General features: G+C 29.1%; 3 protein-coding genes across 3 annotated transcripts; 1 reads left to right on the top strand and 2 right to left on the bottom strand.

The window, feature by feature from the left end:
• The first annotated feature begins 1,612 nt into the window (after window positions 1-1,612).
• Window positions 1,613-3,707, top strand: LOC145756907 (uncharacterized). Its single transcript, XM_082572403.1, has 2 exons — window positions 1,613-2,443; window positions 2,548-3,707. The coding sequence occupies exons 1-2, from the start codon at window positions 1,649-1,651 to the stop codon at window positions 2,875-2,877; spliced, it is 1,125 nt and encodes a 374-aa protein (XP_082428529.1). The 5' UTR covers window positions 1,613-1,648; the 3' UTR covers window positions 2,878-3,707.
• On the bottom strand, window positions 3,675-19,338 carry LOC145756891 (anaphase-promoting complex subunit 1-like). The gene is made up of 43 exons (XM_082572402.1): window positions 19,203-19,338; window positions 18,446-18,546; window positions 18,057-18,188; window positions 17,758-17,922; window positions 17,350-17,521; window positions 16,695-16,870; window positions 16,173-16,402; window positions 15,099-15,283; window positions 14,530-14,705; window positions 14,258-14,323; window positions 13,742-13,894; window positions 13,313-13,520; window positions 12,989-13,212; window positions 12,804-12,875; window positions 12,580-12,711; window positions 12,403-12,513; window positions 12,056-12,236; window positions 11,676-11,824; window positions 11,382-11,458; window positions 10,930-11,153; window positions 10,712-10,796; window positions 10,381-10,515; window positions 10,048-10,146; window positions 9,806-9,901; window positions 9,545-9,613; window positions 9,352-9,463; window positions 9,110-9,197; window positions 8,839-8,965; window positions 8,488-8,672; window positions 8,074-8,263; window positions 7,816-7,947; window positions 7,496-7,628; window positions 7,178-7,332; window positions 6,964-7,075; window positions 6,799-6,894; window positions 6,587-6,687; window positions 6,392-6,491; window positions 6,036-6,221; window positions 5,660-5,797; window positions 5,401-5,515; window positions 4,856-4,947; window positions 4,583-4,751; window positions 3,675-4,379 (listed from the first exon to the last, which is right to left on the bottom strand). Exons 1-43 carry the CDS (start codon window positions 19,276-19,278, stop codon window positions 4,054-4,056), a joined length of 6,051 nt encoding a protein of 2,016 aa, XP_082428528.1. The 5' UTR covers window positions 19,279-19,338; the 3' UTR covers window positions 3,675-4,053.
• LOC145756923 (calmodulin-alpha-like) lies at window positions 19,338-20,452 on the bottom strand. Its single transcript, XM_082572404.1, has one exon. It carries the CDS (start codon window positions 20,383-20,385, stop codon window positions 19,936-19,938), a length of 450 nt encoding a protein of 149 aa, XP_082428530.1. The 5' UTR covers window positions 20,386-20,452; the 3' UTR covers window positions 19,338-19,935.
• Window positions 20,453-21,093: the final 641 nt, after the last annotated feature.

Genomic DNA, 21,093 nt, shown 5'->3' with positions numbered 1-21,093 from the left:
CTTTTCAGAAAATGATCAGAATGTTAAGTTAGAAGTAATGTATCTTTTTCCATCGTGTTTTTTACACGGTCCAACAACTAAATAATTTTTTTTACGGTCCAACAAGGAAAAAAATAGTTTTGCTCAATAAGCATAGAATCCAAAATAAACAATTTTGTGTATATATTAACAAAATTATTTAAAATATTCTAAAATTGCTTGCAAATTAGAGCAGTCATTTAAAGAAGTTGCGTATAAGCTTCACTTATATTTTCAGAATGTATTTTCAATTTACCTGTTAGTTTTTAATTGGTAAAGATTTAAAAACGCTAAATTTATTTTGATCAATCGACACTCTAGGCCAGGCAACATTAATTATTGTCAATAATTTTAATCGTCAATTCAAACATAAACAATCTGTATCCGCCCGAAAGTATTTACATTTTGATTTGGATGAAATTAAATAAATACATGGTTTTTAATAGGATTGTTGTAAGGCAGCAAAGTAAAAAGGTCAATTAAGACAAAACGCAAACATAATTAGTGGAAAGTTACAAGTAGATTTATATTTGTCAAAACGAAACTATGCGCAGCTAAAGTTAAGCTTTAAAAATTTATGATAAGCTAGAAATTAACTAAAAATAAACATTCGTGTTATATAAATAAAGAAAAAAAGATTGCGTGGTCTCCCTTTATTTAAACGTTATTAAAACAAAGTTGGAGTAAATATTAAAATTTTAAATGCGTTTTAATAAAAAAATATAATTTGGCATAGCGTAAACAACAAAAATACCAAAAATTACGCAAAACCACCTTTATTATTCATGATTTACCAAGTCGTGCTTGTTTAAATATCAACCGCTATGCATTCGAGCTATTTTTGACGGATGTGGTGAATAATGATTTAAAGACGTATTCATTAGATTCCATCAGTTGATTGCATAAATTATTTACTGTTTTGATCGAAACGACATGTATTACTGCAGTAGCTTCTGTGTAATTAGCAACGTAGGCTACCTGTCACTTAATTAGTAATATCGTCTGTCGCTGTATCACTAAAACGTATACTTAACGTGGGTAATTAAGGGAAGAGTGTAGCGTATCGCTACGACGCTTACACTGTAAGGATTTGAATTAGTATTTAATTACAAATGGAGACATTGCAAAGTTAGAAAAATGAAATATTACAAAAAAGGATTACCACAGTCAGCAAATTATTTACTCTATAAAAATTAGTTTAGCTTGAAAGATTTTGTTTTATTGTTTAAACAAAAGAATTCCTAAAAAAAGTTATTTGTAAAAATTTTGATTTATAATATGCATTATTAATTAAAAATTGCCTTCTTTCTAAAATATCGTTGCACACAAATAGCCGGAGCCGAATATAGAAAAAGTAAAAACTCCGAGTCTAAATTTATTGACTGATTAATAGTTATTTACGCCCGGAAGTTAGATTGTGTTTAGAAATTCAACTTTTAAAGATTCAGGCAAGTCAGTCACGTCTTCTTTTTAGAAAAAAAACGTTTTTTTTCATATGTCGTCAAAACTCAGACATTGTAATACAATTTAAGTACAAAGTTAGAGCAACAAATTATTTGTACAAAAATAACCTTATTTTTTTGCTATAGGTAAAGGCGTAATTTACTATATTAAATAAGTTACTGTAAAAATGAATAATACAACAGAGATTCCGAGAACGACAACGGAAATCTTAAATACAACTACATCGGATTACTACATGAGCGATTTATGGATAGCATATCAAATACCTTCTGCTCTGCTTCTCGCACTTTCGGCTTACCTTATGATAGCTGTTATAGCTTCTATTGCCAGAAAATCAAAACCTACGAATTCAACGTCATCAGACGCTTTGCGGAATAGTCAAAGCACGGAGGGAACCGCAGCTAGGACTAATGCTGTTCCAATGAGCGAACTTAATAATTCACAAACACCGCAACATACGCGATCACAGGTTCAAGTTACGACCAGAACACCCAAGCCTAAAACCTTGGCGCAAAAACGAAAGTACTGCATGCGTATTTTGGGAAAAAACATAAATAGCATTCTTCTGACGATAGCTGTTGTGTTTACTTTTCTCTACTCCACAATTTCACAAATTGAGTTGGCTTATGGTTGGAGGTCGGAAAAAGCGTGTGTTATTACATTTCAATTTACAATAATATTTTACGCTTTTGGCATTGTCGCTGTGTATCTTACCTTATGGTATCGCCAGCATAGATTGTACTCAACTAAAGCTATTCGCCACCTCACAAATTCTTGCTTGCGTGCTGTAAGCATAAGCATGCTTTCTGTTACCGTTATAAGTCTTATAACAAGCGTTATTGTACTCAATCTGTCTGCTATTCCGTTTAGTAAATCTTCCATTGGTTGTCTAAGAGAAAACACAAATTACCCGAGATGGGTTCGCATCGCCATTTTGCCGATTCTCGGAATAATACAACAGGTATAAAATTAGCTTGCCTAGCCTTTTTTAAAGCGAATTGTTCGTGTTTCGGGTTTACGCTCTTAAGATAGTACATCTTATTTAAATTGCATTTTTCGTTACAGGCTTTGTTATTGGCATTGGTAATATATCCATTAAAGAAACATGTTAACAATCCTAATGGAGTAGTGAGCGGTACACACGAACAAAATATCAAAAGTTTGATTAAAAGATTGGCTGCATGTACCATTACATGCGTAGCTTCTGACATTCTGTTAATTATTTTGCTTGCCGTGTTTGGAAGAGGCGAAAGTTCTGGGATTATAGGTCAGCTTTTAACTACAGCCAACCTAATTGTAAACGTCTTCAGCCTGATATTTTCCTTTGCTTCTTGGAGAGACAAACTGTTTTTGTTTGGAAGTTGTCGCAAAACTAAAGTCGAGGTTGTGGAATGAAAATGTTAGCACAACGTTTAACATCAATATGTAGCCTAAATAAATAAATTCTACCGCTGCAACAGAACCCCAAGTAGTAAGCAAAAAAAGCTACTTGAAAGACCTTATTTTATAAATCGACTTAAGTTAGTAAATTATACTTTTAACAATTTATCTTCATTTTGTCATTTTCATGTGTATTTTGATGATATCATACTGTAAAATTGTAAATTGCTCGTATTTATCGACCATTTATGTACATTAAACATGCACTTTTAAAATAAGTAAACTCACTAAAACTGTATCAAATAACCCGATAAGTGCAATGTAGTGTATAAAACAATGTAGCACAGCAAATATTGTTACATTTTATTTTTTTTTTGTATATCTTTATCCTCGATGTGGGAAAGTCGAATGCGCGACTTAAACATAGAGTAACATAAGTTACTCCGACCCAGTCTCGAGTTGCCTATGGCAGTTTGAGATATTATAAAGACTATAATTGCCCGGTAATTATGCTGCTGATTAAGTGCTGGCTCAGCAGGAGTTCATACCGTTTATAGCGCCTTACTCAAGTGCGATACAGCATGAAATCAGTGGGGATTGAACCCAGAACCTCACGTGTTGTGTAGCAAGAGTTCTTACCACTACACCACGCTGCCGGTTAATTTAAGCCTATTTCGCACTTCTACATAAGGCTTTAAGTCGTATGAATTTTGTAGAGTTTCTTACGCTGCGTTTGAATACGTTTTTTTCTAAATAGCATGTCAATTTTATTTCCGTTAAACCAACACTGTTTTGTTTGGTATTTAGCAGCCTTCAAGCAATAAATACATTTGTGTGTTTTAGTCACAAAACATTGGCTTTATTAGTTTTAAAATTAATTTGATTAATGAAACAATTTTAATGTAGCTAAGCTACACTGCCAACCTTGAAGATGTGATTTTACAAACAAAAATTTTTAAAAAATTGGTAAAAGTATCCAGAAGCCTAAGTCTTTTAGTTAGTATTTACTTCTAAATAACAATGGGTAAATTAAAAAATTTGAGGGCTACTTAGATTTATCGTAAAAGGCAGTGATATTTTTACATAGCACAAATAGCAAACAAAAAACGATATTATCACAAAAAAGGCAAAGTTTGGCACAAAAGGATCTATGAACTAAATTTGTTAAATAAAAAAGAATATGATTGAAAACTAAACATTAACGGACGAATACCATAAGTTGAATAAATTTGTGTTATCACTTAGCCCCAACTCTTTCAATTGCCTAAGCTTCATCATATCAGCTAACACTTTGTTTTCCTGCGCACCTTTTCGTTTCACAGGCGACATCGGGGCAGATTTGTCAGTGAACAAAGTAAGAACTGAATTGTAAACCAAATAACAAGCCAAGTAGCGAATAGTTGATAATTTTTCTCCGTCAGCAACCGACTGAAAATTTTGAGAACTCCTGAGCCTAGTTGTTATAACCGAACCTAAGTTTTTGAAAGCCAAAACTGATTGCAACAGAGTTTTGTGTTCTAAAAATAATAATATTGTATGTTCTGCATATACCATATATTAATCATTAATTAAAATATTATCTAAGGTCTAAGGTCTCTAAAATAACAACCCCTCTATAAGTTAAATTTAAAAAAAAAGCTATTAAATCTTGTCCAAAGAAATGCAGACAAATTAAATAAAAAATTGTAAGGTTTCTGTTGCTATATTAGACCAGTCTTACCACAACTAAAATTCTCGAAAAAATTGTCAAGTTTTGATGTCATTGTCTGTACCAACTTATCGGCCAAAACAGTTTTATTTTCTCTCGAAAAGAAGCTGGTTGTTAGTCGAATTTGCCAAATTGCTAAAGATTCAGGACAAACCATTTTTTCGTCAAAATTCGAACAAATCTAGAAAAAGTGTGAAGATCATATTTATTATATATATATAAGCTAACTAAGTAAGTGCAAATATTTAAAAATAGTATTGTTATATAAATATGTGCAATTTATACCTGCAACAAACTAAGATAGATGAAAAATGTTTTTCCAAAGTTTTCTCTATCATCTAATAGTAAAATCAATCGAGGTAATGTGTTTTTTTGTTCTGTAATGTTTAGAAATAGATAAGGTTAAATATAAATTTTGCATTCTTCTAGTAATGATTTATTGATATTTACTACCAATATTAAAATATTTTAAATAGTCATTAGGCACTGTACTATTTTATTATGTCACTTATAGTAGTAATATCATTAAAACAAAATGACAAATTGATTACAATTACAAAACAATTTTATGACATATGAGTAATGATATCATGAATTGTTAGCATATGTTTAATTTCAGAATATCTATTAATTTATGAATCATTTTTGTGTATAGTTAGATGTTATTGATACCACACAACACCTTTACCCCATATTTAATACACTTTATTTGGTATTGATTTAAAAAAAATTAAATATTTATTTAATCATAAAAAAAACATTTATTTTTACATTAAAAATATTTAACAGCATTTTTGGTTACATTACTAATTAAAAATTACTTAAATTACCTTCATTAGTTTTACATATTTCACTTAGTGTATTGGCTAAATTTTCTTCAGTGTACAAACCAGTTTGCATTTTGTTTAATAAAGATCTTTTTTGGCTAAAAATACTGCAATGTCCCTAAAAATTTTAAGTTAATTCTTTAAAAAAAAAGAAGAAAACTAAACGTTTATATAAAGTTAAAATTTCAACTTGAAAAAAAAACGGAACATTTTTTGTACAACTTAATTAAAAAAAAATATTTTTTTTTAAAACACAATTTACTTTTGGATCTTGTATGTAAGGTAGACAGCCCGGTTTAAGTTGAACATACAACCCATTGTTAATTATATGCTGAAGTTTTTCACTTTGTTTTGCAACATTTATTGACATTGGAAGATGTCTTTTGTCATCCACTGATATCTATATTTTTGACAAAATTAAAAAAATTTTTAGACACATTTATAAAAAATATCCAATTCTATGTAAATATAAATCTAAATTTAAAAAAAATTTCACAACACATTAAAAATCAAATATTAATAAACTTATTAAATATTTTTTAATTTTGCTACAAAATATATTAAACTATAATATTCATTTAGAAGAAAATTAAATTAAAAATTTTAGTATTAAAAAAATTATTTTCAAAAATACTTACACAACTTAAAAAGCATGTCTCAGGTAAAACACAAGGAGCTATCATTGACACTTTAGTTGTGGAAGAACAAGCAAAAGAGGGAAGATATTCAAGTGTTATTCTGGCATAACATGGTCGTTGTGTGGTTACATCAATTGGAACCATTAACCTTTTGTCAGTGGCCATCACATACATATGTCTTAATGCCTGTGATTTTAAGGATTTACTTATTATTTTTATTTTTGATACTTTGATTACCTTATTTAAAATTTCAAAAAAATTTGCAAAAATATATACATGTAAAAATCTTTAATACAGTAATAGGCAAAACATAAAACTATCTTATTTTATTCCTGTGGAAAGTATAGTTTATATACCTGCAAGTGATATCTATTATCAGTTGATTTAACAGGGAAACGTGGATATATTGCTACAAGAAGGGAGGCTATCGCTTTATTGGAGGTACTCAGTGTGTATCTAATACAGAAACATAGTAATCAATAAGAATCAATTTTTTTCGTTTCATTTCTTTTAAAAATTTAAGAAAGCTAAAATTTAACAACAATTCTTACCTACAACCACCCAAAAATAAAAACCCCAGAGCCATATGCGCTGCCATTTGCATTCCATAATTAACATCATTTTCAGTAGCACAGTGTAGGTATCTACATAACTATATTAAGAATATATATATTAACGACTTTGTACAACTATACAATGCCTTTACATGATCAAATTTATTTTTAAATCACATTAAAAAGATAATTACAACAAGATAGCTAACCTGAAGAGCTTGTAGATTTCCACTACCAGAAACAACCATGCAAAGTGATATAAGACAGGAACACAAGCAAGTTTCAAACAATCGATGACCAATTACCTAAAAAATTCAGATAACATTTAATAACAAGAACATTTAAAGTGTTAAAAGTAAGTTTAGTATATTTACTTCAAGCGGGTGTGTTGGTAAATTAGCACCGGGTTGTTTCCATAGTGACAGAAAAAAGTTAAAGAAATGAAGAATTGTGTCAAATGCAGTTTTCTCTTGTGAGCCTGCAAACCTTTGCAAAAAAAATTACAAGCTTAAATTTATTAAATTCTTAATTTTTTGTTTATATCTTTTTATCAAAAGTATTTAACAAGAAACAAAATTTTTTTTTTACTTAAGTCCAAGAGCAAGACATGCTCCAGTAATAATTGAAGCATGACATTGCAGCACCGTGTGATCGTCGACCTCTTCATCACCTATAATCTGTGGTCGTTGACCTTCTGTGTTGTTTAAATGACCTTGAATAACATGGGGTATGTGACTCTCAACCTATCATAAACAAAACAACATTTAATTAAATCTTATTTTAACAATGTTAACAACAGAAACACAAATTTAAATATAGTTTACAAAATCATTTTACAGTTTGATAAATTTTAAAGAAGTATTTTAATTGTATGACTTAAACGTTTTAACAAAAAAACTGTCTCACCCAATCTACAGAGGGGATCATTTTATCCCATAATATAAGAGCTCTGGTCATAGTTCTAAGAAGTAAATGTTGTGGTCTGATGGTTTCTAATAAGGACAAGGTATCAGGTGATATAAACCAGTCTGCTACAGCACTAAAGGAAAAATTTAGAGATTTTTGTCTTGCAAAGTAACCTTTAAATACACAACATACCCAAGATTTTATACATTAAATTAGATTTTACTAGAATTATTTTACAATTAAAGAAAAAAGAAAGTATTTAAGCTGTTTTCAAACCTTCAAAAAATGGTTTAAAAAAAAATTAATTTATTAAAACTTACTTGTTGTTAGTTTTTAGAAACATGAGAACAAGTGCCATAGTTGAACCTGGTCCAGTGACCTCAGTATTTGCTCGATCTCCTTCTAAAATTTGACTCGAGTGAGTTCCTGGGTTGTAATGTTCACTATTGGTACTAAAAAGGTAAATTTTTTAAAGGATTTTTTAGGTATTTATTTTAAAAGTTAAAAAATGTCTTTTAAAATACCTTAGATTTTAACAAAAAATATTTTTAGTATTTTTTCTTAAGACAAACTCTTACGGTATTGACAAAGTTGGCCTTTTTCTCATCCCGGTCATATAATGATACAACTGATCTGCCATGTTTAAATCTTGAAGCTCAAATAAATGATCACCTTGACCGAGAGTAACCATTCCAAGAGAGAAACCAGCACATAATGCGTAAGATTCCCTGTCTGTCATTCCCTCAAGTTCTGAGCTGGGTGATCGATCTTAAATAAGAGATTATCAAAATGTTGGTCCTAGTAGTTATTAAAGTTTTTACACATTGAAGTTATTTAGATTTTGCATTTGTTAATAAATAAATAAAAATCTTCTAATTTCATAAACAAAAAAGAATATATCAAGTTATGCAATAAATATATACATATACAACATATTTTTACAAAGGTTTGTTAAAACACATTGAAAAGCTTAAAAAAATTCTAAATCCTACCAATTTCTTTTAGCATGACTTCAGCCACCAGCCTCTGTGATGAACCGAGATACAAGAACCCGACTGCCATCACTGCAGCAGTTTGTATAGGGTAAGGTATATCAAGTTGAGTGCAAGATGAAGGTAATAATGCACTTATGTGAACACTTAAAACTCGCATTGTAGATAAATCACAACTTCCACATCTGCATGAGATTTTGATAAATGTAAATTTATTTATTAATCATGGAAAATTTAAATATGTGAACAAAAAAAACTATTTTTTAAAAAGCCAAAGTATTATTTTAAGTTATTTGTTTAAAGCAATAATAACAACAATCAATTTAAAAGGTTATGCTGAATTAATCTTACTTGTCACAGGCAAGCCCCAACAGTAGACCAATAGTTGTCATTTCATGGGATTTTTGAAGATAATTGTGAACATTTAAAGTTTGGAGTTCTTTCAAGTGGTGGTTCAATCCCAAACCCAATAATGCGCCTAAAATGTTAGAAAAAACAACAGTAGTTTAAAAACAAAGTAGATTTAAAAAATAAAAATGTGACATGACTCTCAACTATAAATATAAGTTCTTGAAACAGCGTTTAATATTTTTCTATAAAGATTCAATATCGCAAAACCAACCAGCATGTTCAAAAGTAGGTTCCACAAATTCATCAGGTGAAGTTATTTCAGTAGAAGCCTGGTACATGTGGATCCAAGATGGATTGTCCTAAAAATCATGAAGTCTTTTATTTCTTGAATTCATAATAAAAATTCAATTAGTATGCAAAATAAGTATTAATAAATTTAGAATTCTAAAGCCACAAAACAAATTGGTCTAAGTATATATTACAAAAAATACAAAAATCCTTTTGGTTACTTACGCGATTAGGTTGTACAGAAAGGCCAGCAGCCACTCCATTATGAAATAAAGGCCAATCTGCCATTTCCACTGGAAACTCAACACTACTGTTTGTTAAAGTTATGGTGGAATTGCTGAAAAATACAAGTTTTATATTTTTTAAATTACAAAATTAAATATAAGAAGTAAGCGATAAGTGAAATTATTGAATTTACCTTGAATCTTTCCCAGTGAGATTAAGATCTTCAACATTTAAGGCTTCAACTGAAGATGAAGACTGAGTCCTAAAAATTAAACGAAATATTATACAATTCACGGAGATTATTAACTGGCCTTCTACTTAACATCTTAAAATTAATCATGAAATCTTAATTACATTTAACTTATTAGTAACATAAACTTGATTTTTGATCAGATAAAGTCAGCAAAGTTTTAATGAAAAAATTGATATTTTGTATTCTTAAGATATTTTCTACCTATACAAAAGCATTCCCCTGCCAACACTTAACGCCATGTTTCTATTGAGTAGTTGCATTAAACGAGCTTGTTTTTGTTCCAAAAATTCCTTGTCACTAAATTTAAATCAGAAAAAAAAATTTATTTTTTATTTGTTTAAAACAGATATTAGTGTTTGTACTGATTTAAAAAAAAGAGTATTCTTATTTATGCTAATGGGTAACCTAACAATTATGTCAAATTTTTTGAAGTTTTTACTTACTCCACACCGGCTAATTGAGTAAGATGTATTTTACAAGGTTGATTGGATTTTAATAAATTATGAGCATCAGCAATTCTGTGGTCATTTGGAAACATCAGCCTTTTAACAAAGTTTTCAACAATTACAAAGTTTGGTATTACACCAATTTACAGGGGGCTAATTATAACAATTTAAACTTTTTTCCAACTTTGCAGTTAGCATTTTTAAAATAACTTTTTTTTTATCTTATTAAATTTTACATAAAAACCTCTATCATGCAAATGTACTAAAAAAATAAACTTTAGTGATCATATTTTTAATATTATTTAAAAACTTGGAATATAAATTAAGAACCTTGTGACATTATCGTCAAGTGAATCTTTTTTCTTTTTATCTCCATTACTTGGTTTATCGTCATCATCCTCAAGTGCCGACAGAAATTCACTTTCTTTTTCGTTCTGACGATTGTTCATGTCTGACCATACGTACCTAAAAGTTACAAATTCAATTTCTAATTTAATAAACTTAAAATTATTCTTATATATTCTTACCTAAAACTTTACCTTCATTTTTATGAACCTATTTTAGTTTTAAAATGTCTATTATTCAGCAGAAATAAATGGCAATAAACGTAACCAGCATTAAAAGTTTTTTTCTCATAAATATATTTAAACAATGCTATCACCTCATAGGGTCAGTACTTGGACTCAAAGAAGCATCTTTCCAATCCCCAGCATTATCCGACATCTGAGATACAAGATCACTTCGACCTATCGTAAACATAATATTTTAAAATGTTAAAAAATTACCATTGCTAGGTAAAGCATGCTAAAAATATTAATATTTATATTCTTTAACTTTTATAAAAATAGAAATTTTTAATGTTTTTGTATAAAAACTTACCCAGCAATTTTAAAGCTTCAACAGGTAAATTAAGATCAGGATTTTCTGAACATTTTTGTAGAGCATGTTGTACAGGAAGGGAGACACCCTGTGGCCATGTCATTAAATCGTCCGAGTCAATTCCAACCGACACCATATACGACAACATCTTTCCTTCCTGGGTGTTTCCACAAATATTAACTTCTTTTGAGGTCTTAATATCATCATCACCAGTTAAAGAAACACTGCAAAAATCAAAAATTACTTTAAAGAAACACCAGTTAAAGAAACACAGCAAAAAAAAAAAAAAAAGATATTTAAAAACAAAATATTTTAAAATTAGAAACAGAATTTTAATTTTATGTAGCTGGTAGATGAACTAATTAGTGTCCTACTTGGTTATATGTTATTTCAATATTTTAAAATTCATTCTTTATTTATTTTTTATAATTATTTATTTTAAAAAGTCTTACTTGAAAGCAGTTTTGATTAATGGTGGAAATTTGATGGTGGATGGAGTTGTTGAATCATTAAATAAAAAGTCATAAATCTGTTAAAATGTATAAGATTACGTAATACAAATTGTAAAATTTTCAATGTTATTGAAAATATAATGGTAAATTTAAAAATTTTTAAAACACAATTTGAAAAAAAAAATTGATATGCTTGAAAAGGATATAAAGTAATACATCATAATTTATCATGTCAATTGCGTACAATTTCAACAGAAAAAATAAAATTATTTTTTTAAATTAGATTTTTCATACTTTAAATATTCTTTCAGTTTTTAAAGTCACACCAGGAATGTAAGGAAATGGATTTTCACATTTTCCTTTTTTCATTATTTCACATAAGTTGCTAAATATCGAGGGAGAAAAAGTTTCAGAAAAACAACCCATCATTTTGTTGCTGGCTTCTGCAAAAACAAAAAATCTGTTTAAAAACATTTCAAAATAACCTAGATATCTGTATATAATAAAGCTTAATGGAGAAATTATAAGTATGTCTAATTTGAAGGACCTTAAAGTTAAAAAAATGCTGTTTGTGATGCTCTTTTACACGTTGCAACTTTTAACGAACCAGTCAACGAGTATATTAAACTAATAGCATTTAATTTTTTTTTAAATATTCACTTTAGTAGAATTACCTTCATCAAAGCTACTGATTTGGTCTTGAAATTTCTGTGACAAATATTTTTTAAGCAACACTGGATTATCCAAAGAATAATTATAAAGAAATTTGTTAAAATTAAGTTTGGTGGCGATCCGAAACAACAAAGGTGACATTAATTCAATGTTACTCCAAGTAAGAGTAGACAACTTTTGGTCCTACAAAAAATAAATTTTAATAAGAAATTGGTAAATTTGAAATAAAAAGAGCAAAAATATTAGAATAATTAATAAATATATTTTGTTATGCTTTTATTTAACTATATAATAAACAAATCACATTTTTACAATACATTTAAAATATCACATTATTAATTTTTTTTACCTCATAAACCAAGTGAAGAGCTGAAAAAACACAAACTAGCATTTGATTGGCTGCATGGCTGGTGTCTCCAGCCAATGAGGAATCAACACTTCGACGCCGATATGAGGTGCTCTAAATTAAAAAAAAATTTTTTTGTGATTTACCAAACAAAAAAATCATAAAAAATTTTGTACTAACAAAAAGTTGAAGTTGTGGCATGATAAAATCACTGGTGAGTATATCCATTTGATCACCTCCCTCTTTTGTATCATCAGAAGAATCCATTTGATCGTTCACATTTGATTTCTTCGAAACAAGATAATCCCAATCCTATTGCAATTACCAGTTAATATTAAATTATTATACATATTTAAGCTGTTGTTTTCTTATCCAAGATAAAGTTTTTTTTTAATAAGCCAAACCTGTGATGATGTAGTATCTTGCATTGGTTTGGATTTCTTGGCAGCAACCACAGGTGAGGCAGAAACATCAAACTAACAAAAAACGAGAAATTAATTTTAAAAAAATAAAATGCACATAATCTAATAAAAAAAAATTAAATTAAAATATCGAAGTGCACATGAGCTAAAAAAATAATCTAACAAACCTCCATAAGCGAGTCACCCTCTGCACCTGTGTGCATTAAATTCACAGTTCTCCGAGCTGGGGAATACCCCAGGTAGTCTAACAAACAATCCACAAACAAGTTCCATTCTGATCGACATCCATTTAATGCTCCAGGAGCATGTCTCGTGCTGTACCACTTGGTGGCATAAGAGAGGTAAGTGTCGGTGGGTAGCATGTATTGTAAAGCTTGCAGGCAAGTTTTTACTAATCAAAATTTCAAAAAATTTGTAAAAAAGAAATTTAAACAAAAAGTATATATTTTTTAATAGTGAAAGTGTATAAATTAAAATAGGCTTTCACAAACCTAATTTTGAAGAGCAGAGAGGCGGAACATCAACCTTGTAATGTCCCCCACTGGTAAGTTCCATTATAATTGTCGATCCAACAACATGCGGTAACTTGTTCAATTTTGATGTCATCCCGGCAGTTGAAAATGCAAACTCATCACCAGTTAAAATGCCGATGTCATCCCCACTATATGTCAGCTCTTGGACAGGAGAGAGTAAACTAACCTAAATATATTAGTGTGTTTTTTTAATTTGGATTTCATTAAAGTAATTATGGTGTTGACTAGCAGGCTACCCTTTAAACAACTAAATAGTTAAACAATAAAATATACCAAAAGTTTGTTAGAATTGTATGATTAAATACTTATAAAACACAAAATTTTGCAAATAATCAAACCCAGTATCACTTTTAAAATCGAATCAAAAACTAGCAGGAATATATTTACCTCTTCTAAATTTCCCATCACACTAGTAGGTCGACTCGGGTGAGCAGGGGTGCTGATAGGTTGAGGGGTATTGGGTACAGAGTTGGTGTTACGTAAGCCATGAGACAAACTTAAAGAATTCATCGGAATTCCACTCACATGCATTTTTACAACCTAAAATTAACATAAAAGTGATTAAAAAAACAAGAATTTTACTAATTTAAAATTTGAATACCAAATCATTTTTTTTATTAAATGAAGTAAAAAAAAGGTCAACAGCCTAGTCTTAATATAGTGTAACTTTATTTTTAAGTTCCAGACGTAATTAACTTTGGTTATTTTTATATAATTGACATAATATATTGCTTTATCATTAACTTGAAGATGGTTCTATTGCAAGAAATAAATATAAAATATGAAACAAAATATTGACTTTAAGTGGCAATCAAAAAAATGATCAAATCTCAAGCTAGTGTACTAAAATAAATAGAACAATTTGAAAGTAAACAACTTTTATGGCAGTTAAATAAAACTGACCTTTGTAAATCCACTATAAAGAGTTACAGAACCTGAGAGATCCAATACTGCTAACATATTCTGATCCTGTGTACATAAAATTATTTACTAAATTAAACAATTTAAAAAAAACAATAAATTAGTATGTGGGATCGTGTGTTTAACATACTTTTTTAAAAATATGTTCACCAAAAAACTAAAATTATTAAAAAAAAATAAAAATTAATGTAAACCCTGTCTTAAATGATTGGCTAAATTTAATTACATAATATAAAGGAATTTTTTTTACTTACAATGAGGGGCACAGCATCTTTGGCTTGCAAGCAAGTTACAGCACCAAATATAAGATGAGTTTTATCGTTGCTCTGTGTGTATCTAACCAATCTAAGTTGTAATAAGTTGTCCAAGTGGTAAACAAGATAAGTTTGTCCACACAAATCTTTTGTTCGAAAAACTTTGCCAGCTCGACCTAAAAGTAAAACAATTTTTAATCAGTTATAAAAAATAGAGAACTCTCATTGTTTAAATAACCCCTTTCTTAATAGAATACAAACACTATTTTCCAACAAAATATAAAGTAGCTTGGTAACTATTATTAAATCACTATAGTGATATTGTAAAAATATGTTTATATATTAATAATACAGGTATAACTTAAAGGACCAATATACTGATTGTGCACAATACATAGCACAGGTGTGTAAGTGAATAAATAATAAACCTTATTAAATAAACAAAAGCATTAAACCATTTTTGCTATAAAGCTTTTATATAAAAAAATTTAAAAAAATGATTAAGTCAACTGAACCATATAAATTTTTTTTTTAAAACGGACTATAATTAACAAAAAACTAATACCAACCAACACTCAATCCTTCTCTTGTGCTGTTTAAAGGTTCAGTCCACATATGATCAAAACATAACTCTGGTCTGAGTGGTTCAGCAGTCTCATGAACACTGTAGTTTAGACACAAGGACTCATGTGATACTGGAGTGCATGGTGATCTTGTTATATGAGGTGAGTGTCGCAATGGTGAAAAAGTATGGCTACAAAATATGAAAAATCGATAAACTCCTACAAGATTTAAGCTAATGTATAAAAAAATGGGGTACATTTTATATAGAATCAAAATCATTTTCAATTATAAAAACTGTATTGATATTAAAAATAAAACTGATTATAAAGAAATTAAATTAATATAAAATTGTATGCTTTAATTAAAATCAATAAAACAGAAAATTCCTCTTTTAAATTTAAAACAAAACTCAACACACTTGATTTGAATAAAACTGCAAATAATTTTTTGCCTGATGTAAGTAATCAAATCTGACAATTCTGTTACATTGAAATGAATTTACATTTAATATTCTTAAGCACGGTATTCTTCATACCTTGGTCAAAAAATCTATCAATAATTAAAATATTCAATATTTTAAAAAGCAGAAGGACATGAATAATTAAGCAATAAGGCCCCCTGTCATAAATAATTGATTTGACCTGAAAACTGTCAAAGGTTTAAACACATTGTTGAATTGACAAAAGGTTAATCAGAGAATTGTCAACTGAGAATCAGTATTTTAATTGCAAGAGTGATACAATGGTTGACATTTTGTCTAGATTAATATAAGATTAGCTTCAATTTATATTAATGCATTTGTAATGAAATGAATATTGCATACAAAATATTTTTTCAACCTTTTTAAGAAAAGGGGATAAAATCTAAAATGCTTTATAAATTTTAAATCACCTAAGCTTAATATCAATAACTAAAATAAATACTTTACAAATTATTAAGTATATACTATTTCTAAATTAAATTTATCTTATTCAAAATTAAATGAAGTATACAAATACCCTTTAACATAAAACATGATTTAAAAAATAGTTAAGGCTTGTCAATATTTAAAACAAGTTTTAAAACAAAATTTTGCTCACCTCTGAAACAACATTGAGCCAGTACTAGGAGAGAATGCTTTACTGGAATGAGGTGTATGAGAGAAATGCTGCAGAGATGGATTTCTGGGAGTTTTTGTAAGACCAGGTGGTATCAGGTTACTGTTGCTTGTGTATTGATTACTCTGGTACCCAGGTGAACCCCGATAACTTCCCCTGTAGGGAGAAATCCCTGAACTTGACATTGAGATGTGACAAAGACTGGAGTTTATCTGAAAATAAGTTCCAGTTAAAAGTTATTTTAAAATGTTTTTTAAAATCAGGCCTTATCCACATAAAATCAAATTAAATTAGGATTTATGCCAGGAATTGAATCTTATAGCCTTATTGGTTTAATCAAACTTTCCACAGCTATTTTTGTAATGTATACAAACACAAAATTTTGTTGTTTAACTGAGCAAGTGTCAAAGTTTTACTAGTTTGCCCAAAAGATTATCCATTTAATCTTATAACAAAATTGCTTAGTATACTGCAATTTTATTTATACAAATTTCCAACATTTACTTGATTGTGGGTTTGTTGGTTTGTTCTTGATGATTGTAGAACATTGATGTCATCAGAAGAAACTCTTCTGGCCCTCCACACAGTGTGTAAACCTTGATGTTCATCACATGTCATGATGAAGTCATCTTCACAAAATACAATACTTTCATGTGTCTTGTTCATGTATCGAACACAACCTAAAAACAAATATAATTTTAAAAATTTTTTTGTTACATATAAAATTTAAATCTCATGGTTAATTAAATTTTTGAATTAAAAAAGACAATTTTGGTTTAACTTTTTTTATTTTGGTAAAAAAATAAAACCCGGTGTTTTTAAGAACCTTGTTATGTTTTTGTATACTTTTTGTATACTAAACAAACCTGTTACTATGAGAATATTAGTTTGCATAAAAGTGTAATTACAACTTTAAATAAACAAGTTGTCATGTACAGAAATCAGTTAAGTATATACCATTTGTATATTACCATAGTTACCAACAAACAAAATCAACCAAAATTTATTTTTTATCAGTTAAGCAAATAAAGTTTGTTTGTTCTAATCGAAAGCACTTAAAAATGTGTTTAATTCACTTTGCAGAATAATTGTGTGGGTATTATGAATACATATTATAAAAACAAAAAACTTAAATGCTAATGACGCTTTTATAGCTTGCCTTGCATTTTTGTGATGATCGGCGAAAATTCTCTTAGAGGATGTTGCAAACAAAATATTGTGGTCAGATCGTTTTCAGGAATACCTCCTTGACTGTTTGAGCTGTAACTTTTCATCGAAGCTCTGTTTCTTTCGAACAACAATCCATACTTGAAGTTCCAAGTGTCCTTAACCTAGTATACAAGATAGCCTGTATGTAATAACAAGCTTATATGCTATTGCTAAAACGTAGTTTTCACATTTTATAAGGTGAAAGAAACAATATTTAAAAAATAATTATCTTTAAATATTCTTTGTTACACCATTTAACAGAATAAAATTTTTCTTATATAATAATAGCATATTATTTAGTTTCGTTAAAACTTTAAGTAATCAGCAACCATTTATCTTATGTTAAATTATGTTTTACTTTAAAAGGTAGTGCCGTGTCATGATTGTCACCCTCTTCTGTAAAAACATGAACTGTGCCATCAGCCACAATAGCAACACCCTCAATACTCGGATGTTCAGTGGTGTTCGGAAGATCAAACTGATGGGGATCTTCACCATTAATGTTAAATTCACACCAGACTACCTGAATAAGAAATAAATCAATAAAAAAATAAATTTTTAGTAAAAAAATCTGACCTAGGTAATGCAGTAAAATATAGAATGAGACTTCAATATTGTATATGCACTTCAGCATTAAGTAAAAAAAATAGTACTAACCTGTTTAATTAAAGTATCCACAGTGTAGGTTTTGAGAACAGTGTTACCTCGACTCCAGATCACAGTGTGTCCAGCCACATATAATTCCTCTTCTATTCCATTCTTTAGTCTCATTATCCACGAGTCTTCCACCTAGCCAACAACAATTACAGTAAAAAGTTAGATTATTAAGTATACATGCGTTAAACAAAAAAAAATTTTGGGTTAAACAAAAATCAAAGGATATGAATTGGCAAAAATCTAAAACAAAAGTTTCAACATTAAAAAAAATCTAGATTTGTGCATGTATATTAGTGCATGAAACTAGTAGTTTACTTAAAACGAGTGGTTTATCAACAATAAATATTAAGCTTTATTATAACTTTTAAATCATTATTTGCATACGATACCTTAGGTTTATCTTCCAAAGTAACTTGACTAAAAGTACCAAGAAGACTGTTTTGTGAATTTTCTAACTTTTGTGAATCTCGTATATACAGACAAAGAAAACCTATAATAAGAAACATTTTCTTTTAATAAAACAAAGTAGTTCACATAATTACGGAAACAACACAAAATAAGATTTAAAACAAAGCACTAAAGATTATTGTTTGAGAATAATCAATATGACTAGTCTGCAAACTTAATTGCAATTCAGTTGAACCATGTAAATCAAAAACTCTTTGTATATTAAAATTAAATTTGAATGGGCGATTTATTAGCTTAAAAAATTTGGATTTTGTTCATTATTTTGTAAGTTAAAAGTCATGTAATGTAAATTTAATAACATATTTTTTTTTTAGTTTAGCATGACATTGTCCCGCCTTAATTAAAATATTTGCTTGTAATTATGCAATCAAATGGTCTAAACATAAATTATATATAAATCATTGACTATGTTTTCCCAGCTGCTTATCTTTAAACTTGTTCTATATATTCCCTGTGGGAAATAATAGTCTCCCCTAGACACCATTGTAATTTATAAATCAGTGGTTTTCACAGTACAAAATAGGTCGGTTTAAAACATTTTGCAAAACAGCTTATTAGCAATAATGCATGTATTTTGCACCATTTATATCGCAAATACTCAAGATATAATTTTTTTAGTTAACTTCTCCTCAACATTAAAAAAAATATTAGGAATTTTTTGTAATAAAATAAGCTAACCTGGGTGTTGAGAATAGGCTTGTTGACCACAAGGAATAAATTCTCTTGGTCCTAAAGGCACAATCATGGTTCTCATTTGTGATTTAAACTATACAGAAAATGTAATGTGTTACATTGAATTCTTAACTCTTCCACCTAAAATTAGTACAGAACTAAGCGATTACACATGTTTTTAAAAACAGAGATTACTCTCTGGCTACTATGTATTTTCAAAAACAGAATTATATTAAGCACAAATATAAACAGTACTATAAATTGCATGTAAGTTTCTAAAATCCCGTTTAATTTTGTAAGGTTTGTAACAAATTTAATTGAAAATTGAAATAGTTTTTGGTAAAGAAATGTAAAAAAGTGTAAATGTTTTACAGTTTATTAAACCAGTTATTAAATCAAAATTTTAAGAAAGTATTTCAGTGCAAAGAGTGAAGTTATATAACATGGGATTTAAAGCTTTTAATTCAAGGCGATATAAAACCAAATTACAGAGATACATGTTACAGTCTAAAAGAATCTAAGTTTACATTGTAAAAACAGGAAAATTAAAATAAACACAACAATTTTATAATTTTTTAACAATTAATAAATTAAACGCTAATAATTAACATGCTGATTAGAGTCCAAAAACTATATTTTTATTAGCATAGTCTATATCAGTGGAATGATTATTGTATATACATATTTTATGTTCGACCAAGTACTTGGACGACGACATAGTCAATTTTTTTCTAAAAAATTATTTTGAGGTCATCATGTTGACGAATTCCTCATAATTAACTTGACCATCTCCGTCTACATCAGCTTCCCTGATCATCTCGTCAACTTCTTCGTCAGTTAACTTTTCACCAAGATTGGTCATTACATGGCGTAACTCGGCAGCAGAAATGTAACCATTGCCATCTTTGTCAAAAACCCTGAATGCTTCACGAATTTCTTCTTCGCTGTCAGTGTCCTTCATTTTTCTTGCCATCATGGTTAAAAACTCTGGAAAATCGATTGTTCCATTTCCATCAGCATCTACCTCATTAATCATGTCTTGAAGTTCAGCTTCGGTGGGGTTTTGACCAAGTGATCGCATAACAGTTCCCAACTCTTTGGTAGTAATGGTGCCATCTCCGTCCTTGTCAAAAAGAGAAAATGCTTCTTTGAATTCAGCAATCTGTTCTTCAGTAAGTTGGTCTGCCATTTTAAAATTTAAATCAAGAAAAATATAAAGCTACTTAAATAATGAAATGATTTATACCTAAAACAAATTAAGCTTTTTAAATTGATTGTGTTAAAAATATTGTTAAACTTTGAAGAACAAAAGCAACACCGAGACTGAACTTAAAAATCAACACATAAATTAATATTTTTTATTGGGGTTTTTCTGGCGATAAAACGGTTTAATACTAGCAAAAAAATAACGAATCTATAGCCGTACAGCCGTAAGTATTTACTTAAATGCTTTGATGACGCACCAAATAAAACTACTAATATGGCAATTTAGCTTTACTATCTGACCAACAATGCGAAATTCCCGCCTAGTAAAACGAGGCGCAGCTCATTTCCTGAGCGAAAGACTGAATAAGTAAGCGTCATGCATTTCTTTTTATTGCCCGCAAGGCCAAGCATTAACTGGCCCTTTTCTCCCAATTTTCTCAATTATTTATGAGCGATCGCCAACGAAGCTTCCCATAGGAACATCTTGCAGAGACCTGCTGTTGGTTAAATGACCAAGCTGCTTATTAATTTAACGAAATCCAAATGACGTGCTACTACAATGCCGTTGCGCATTTTAATATACGCGCTATTAACCAATCACGACAAAGAAACTGGGTCACATGACCAATTTGAGCAAATAAATTATTATTACCGCCGTTTAGTTTTGTAATTATTGTCTTAAGACAAGAAA

Source organism: Corella eumyota, chromosome 1 (assembly GCF_963082875.1).
Source record: "Corella eumyota chromosome 1, kaCorEumy4.1, whole genome shotgun sequence".
NCBI lineage: Eukaryota > Metazoa > Chordata > Ascidiacea > Phlebobranchia > Corellidae > Corella > Corella eumyota.
The sequence above is the reverse complement of the archived record's forward strand: the minus strand, read 5'-3'. Positions and strand labels throughout refer to the sequence as shown.

Bases quoted from the DNA above. Each gene is read 5' to 3' on its own strand.
- LOC145756907 (XM_082572403.1), top strand. From the start codon at position 1,649: ATGAATAATACAACAGAGATTCCGAGAACGACAACGGAAATCTTAAAT. The intron at 2,444-2,547 runs GTATAAAATTAG...TTTTCGTTACAG, and splicing joins TTCTCGGAATAATACAACAG to GCTTTGTTATTGGCATTGGT.
- LOC145756891 (XM_082572402.1), bottom strand. From the start codon at position 19,278: ATGAGAACCATGATTGTGCCTTTAGGACCAAGAGAATTTATTCCTTGT. The intron at 14,706-15,098 runs GTTGGTATTAGT...TTTTACTTTTAG, and splicing joins AAGAGAAGGATTGAGTGTTG to GTCGAGCTGGCAAAGTTTTT. The intron at 10,516-10,711 runs GTGATAGCATTG...TGTAACTTTTAG, and splicing joins CCAAGTACTGACCCTATGAG to GTACGTATGGTCAGACATGA.
- LOC145756923 (XM_082572404.1), bottom strand. From the start codon at position 20,385: ATGGCAGACCAACTTACTGAAGAACAGATTGCTGAATTCAAAGAAGCA.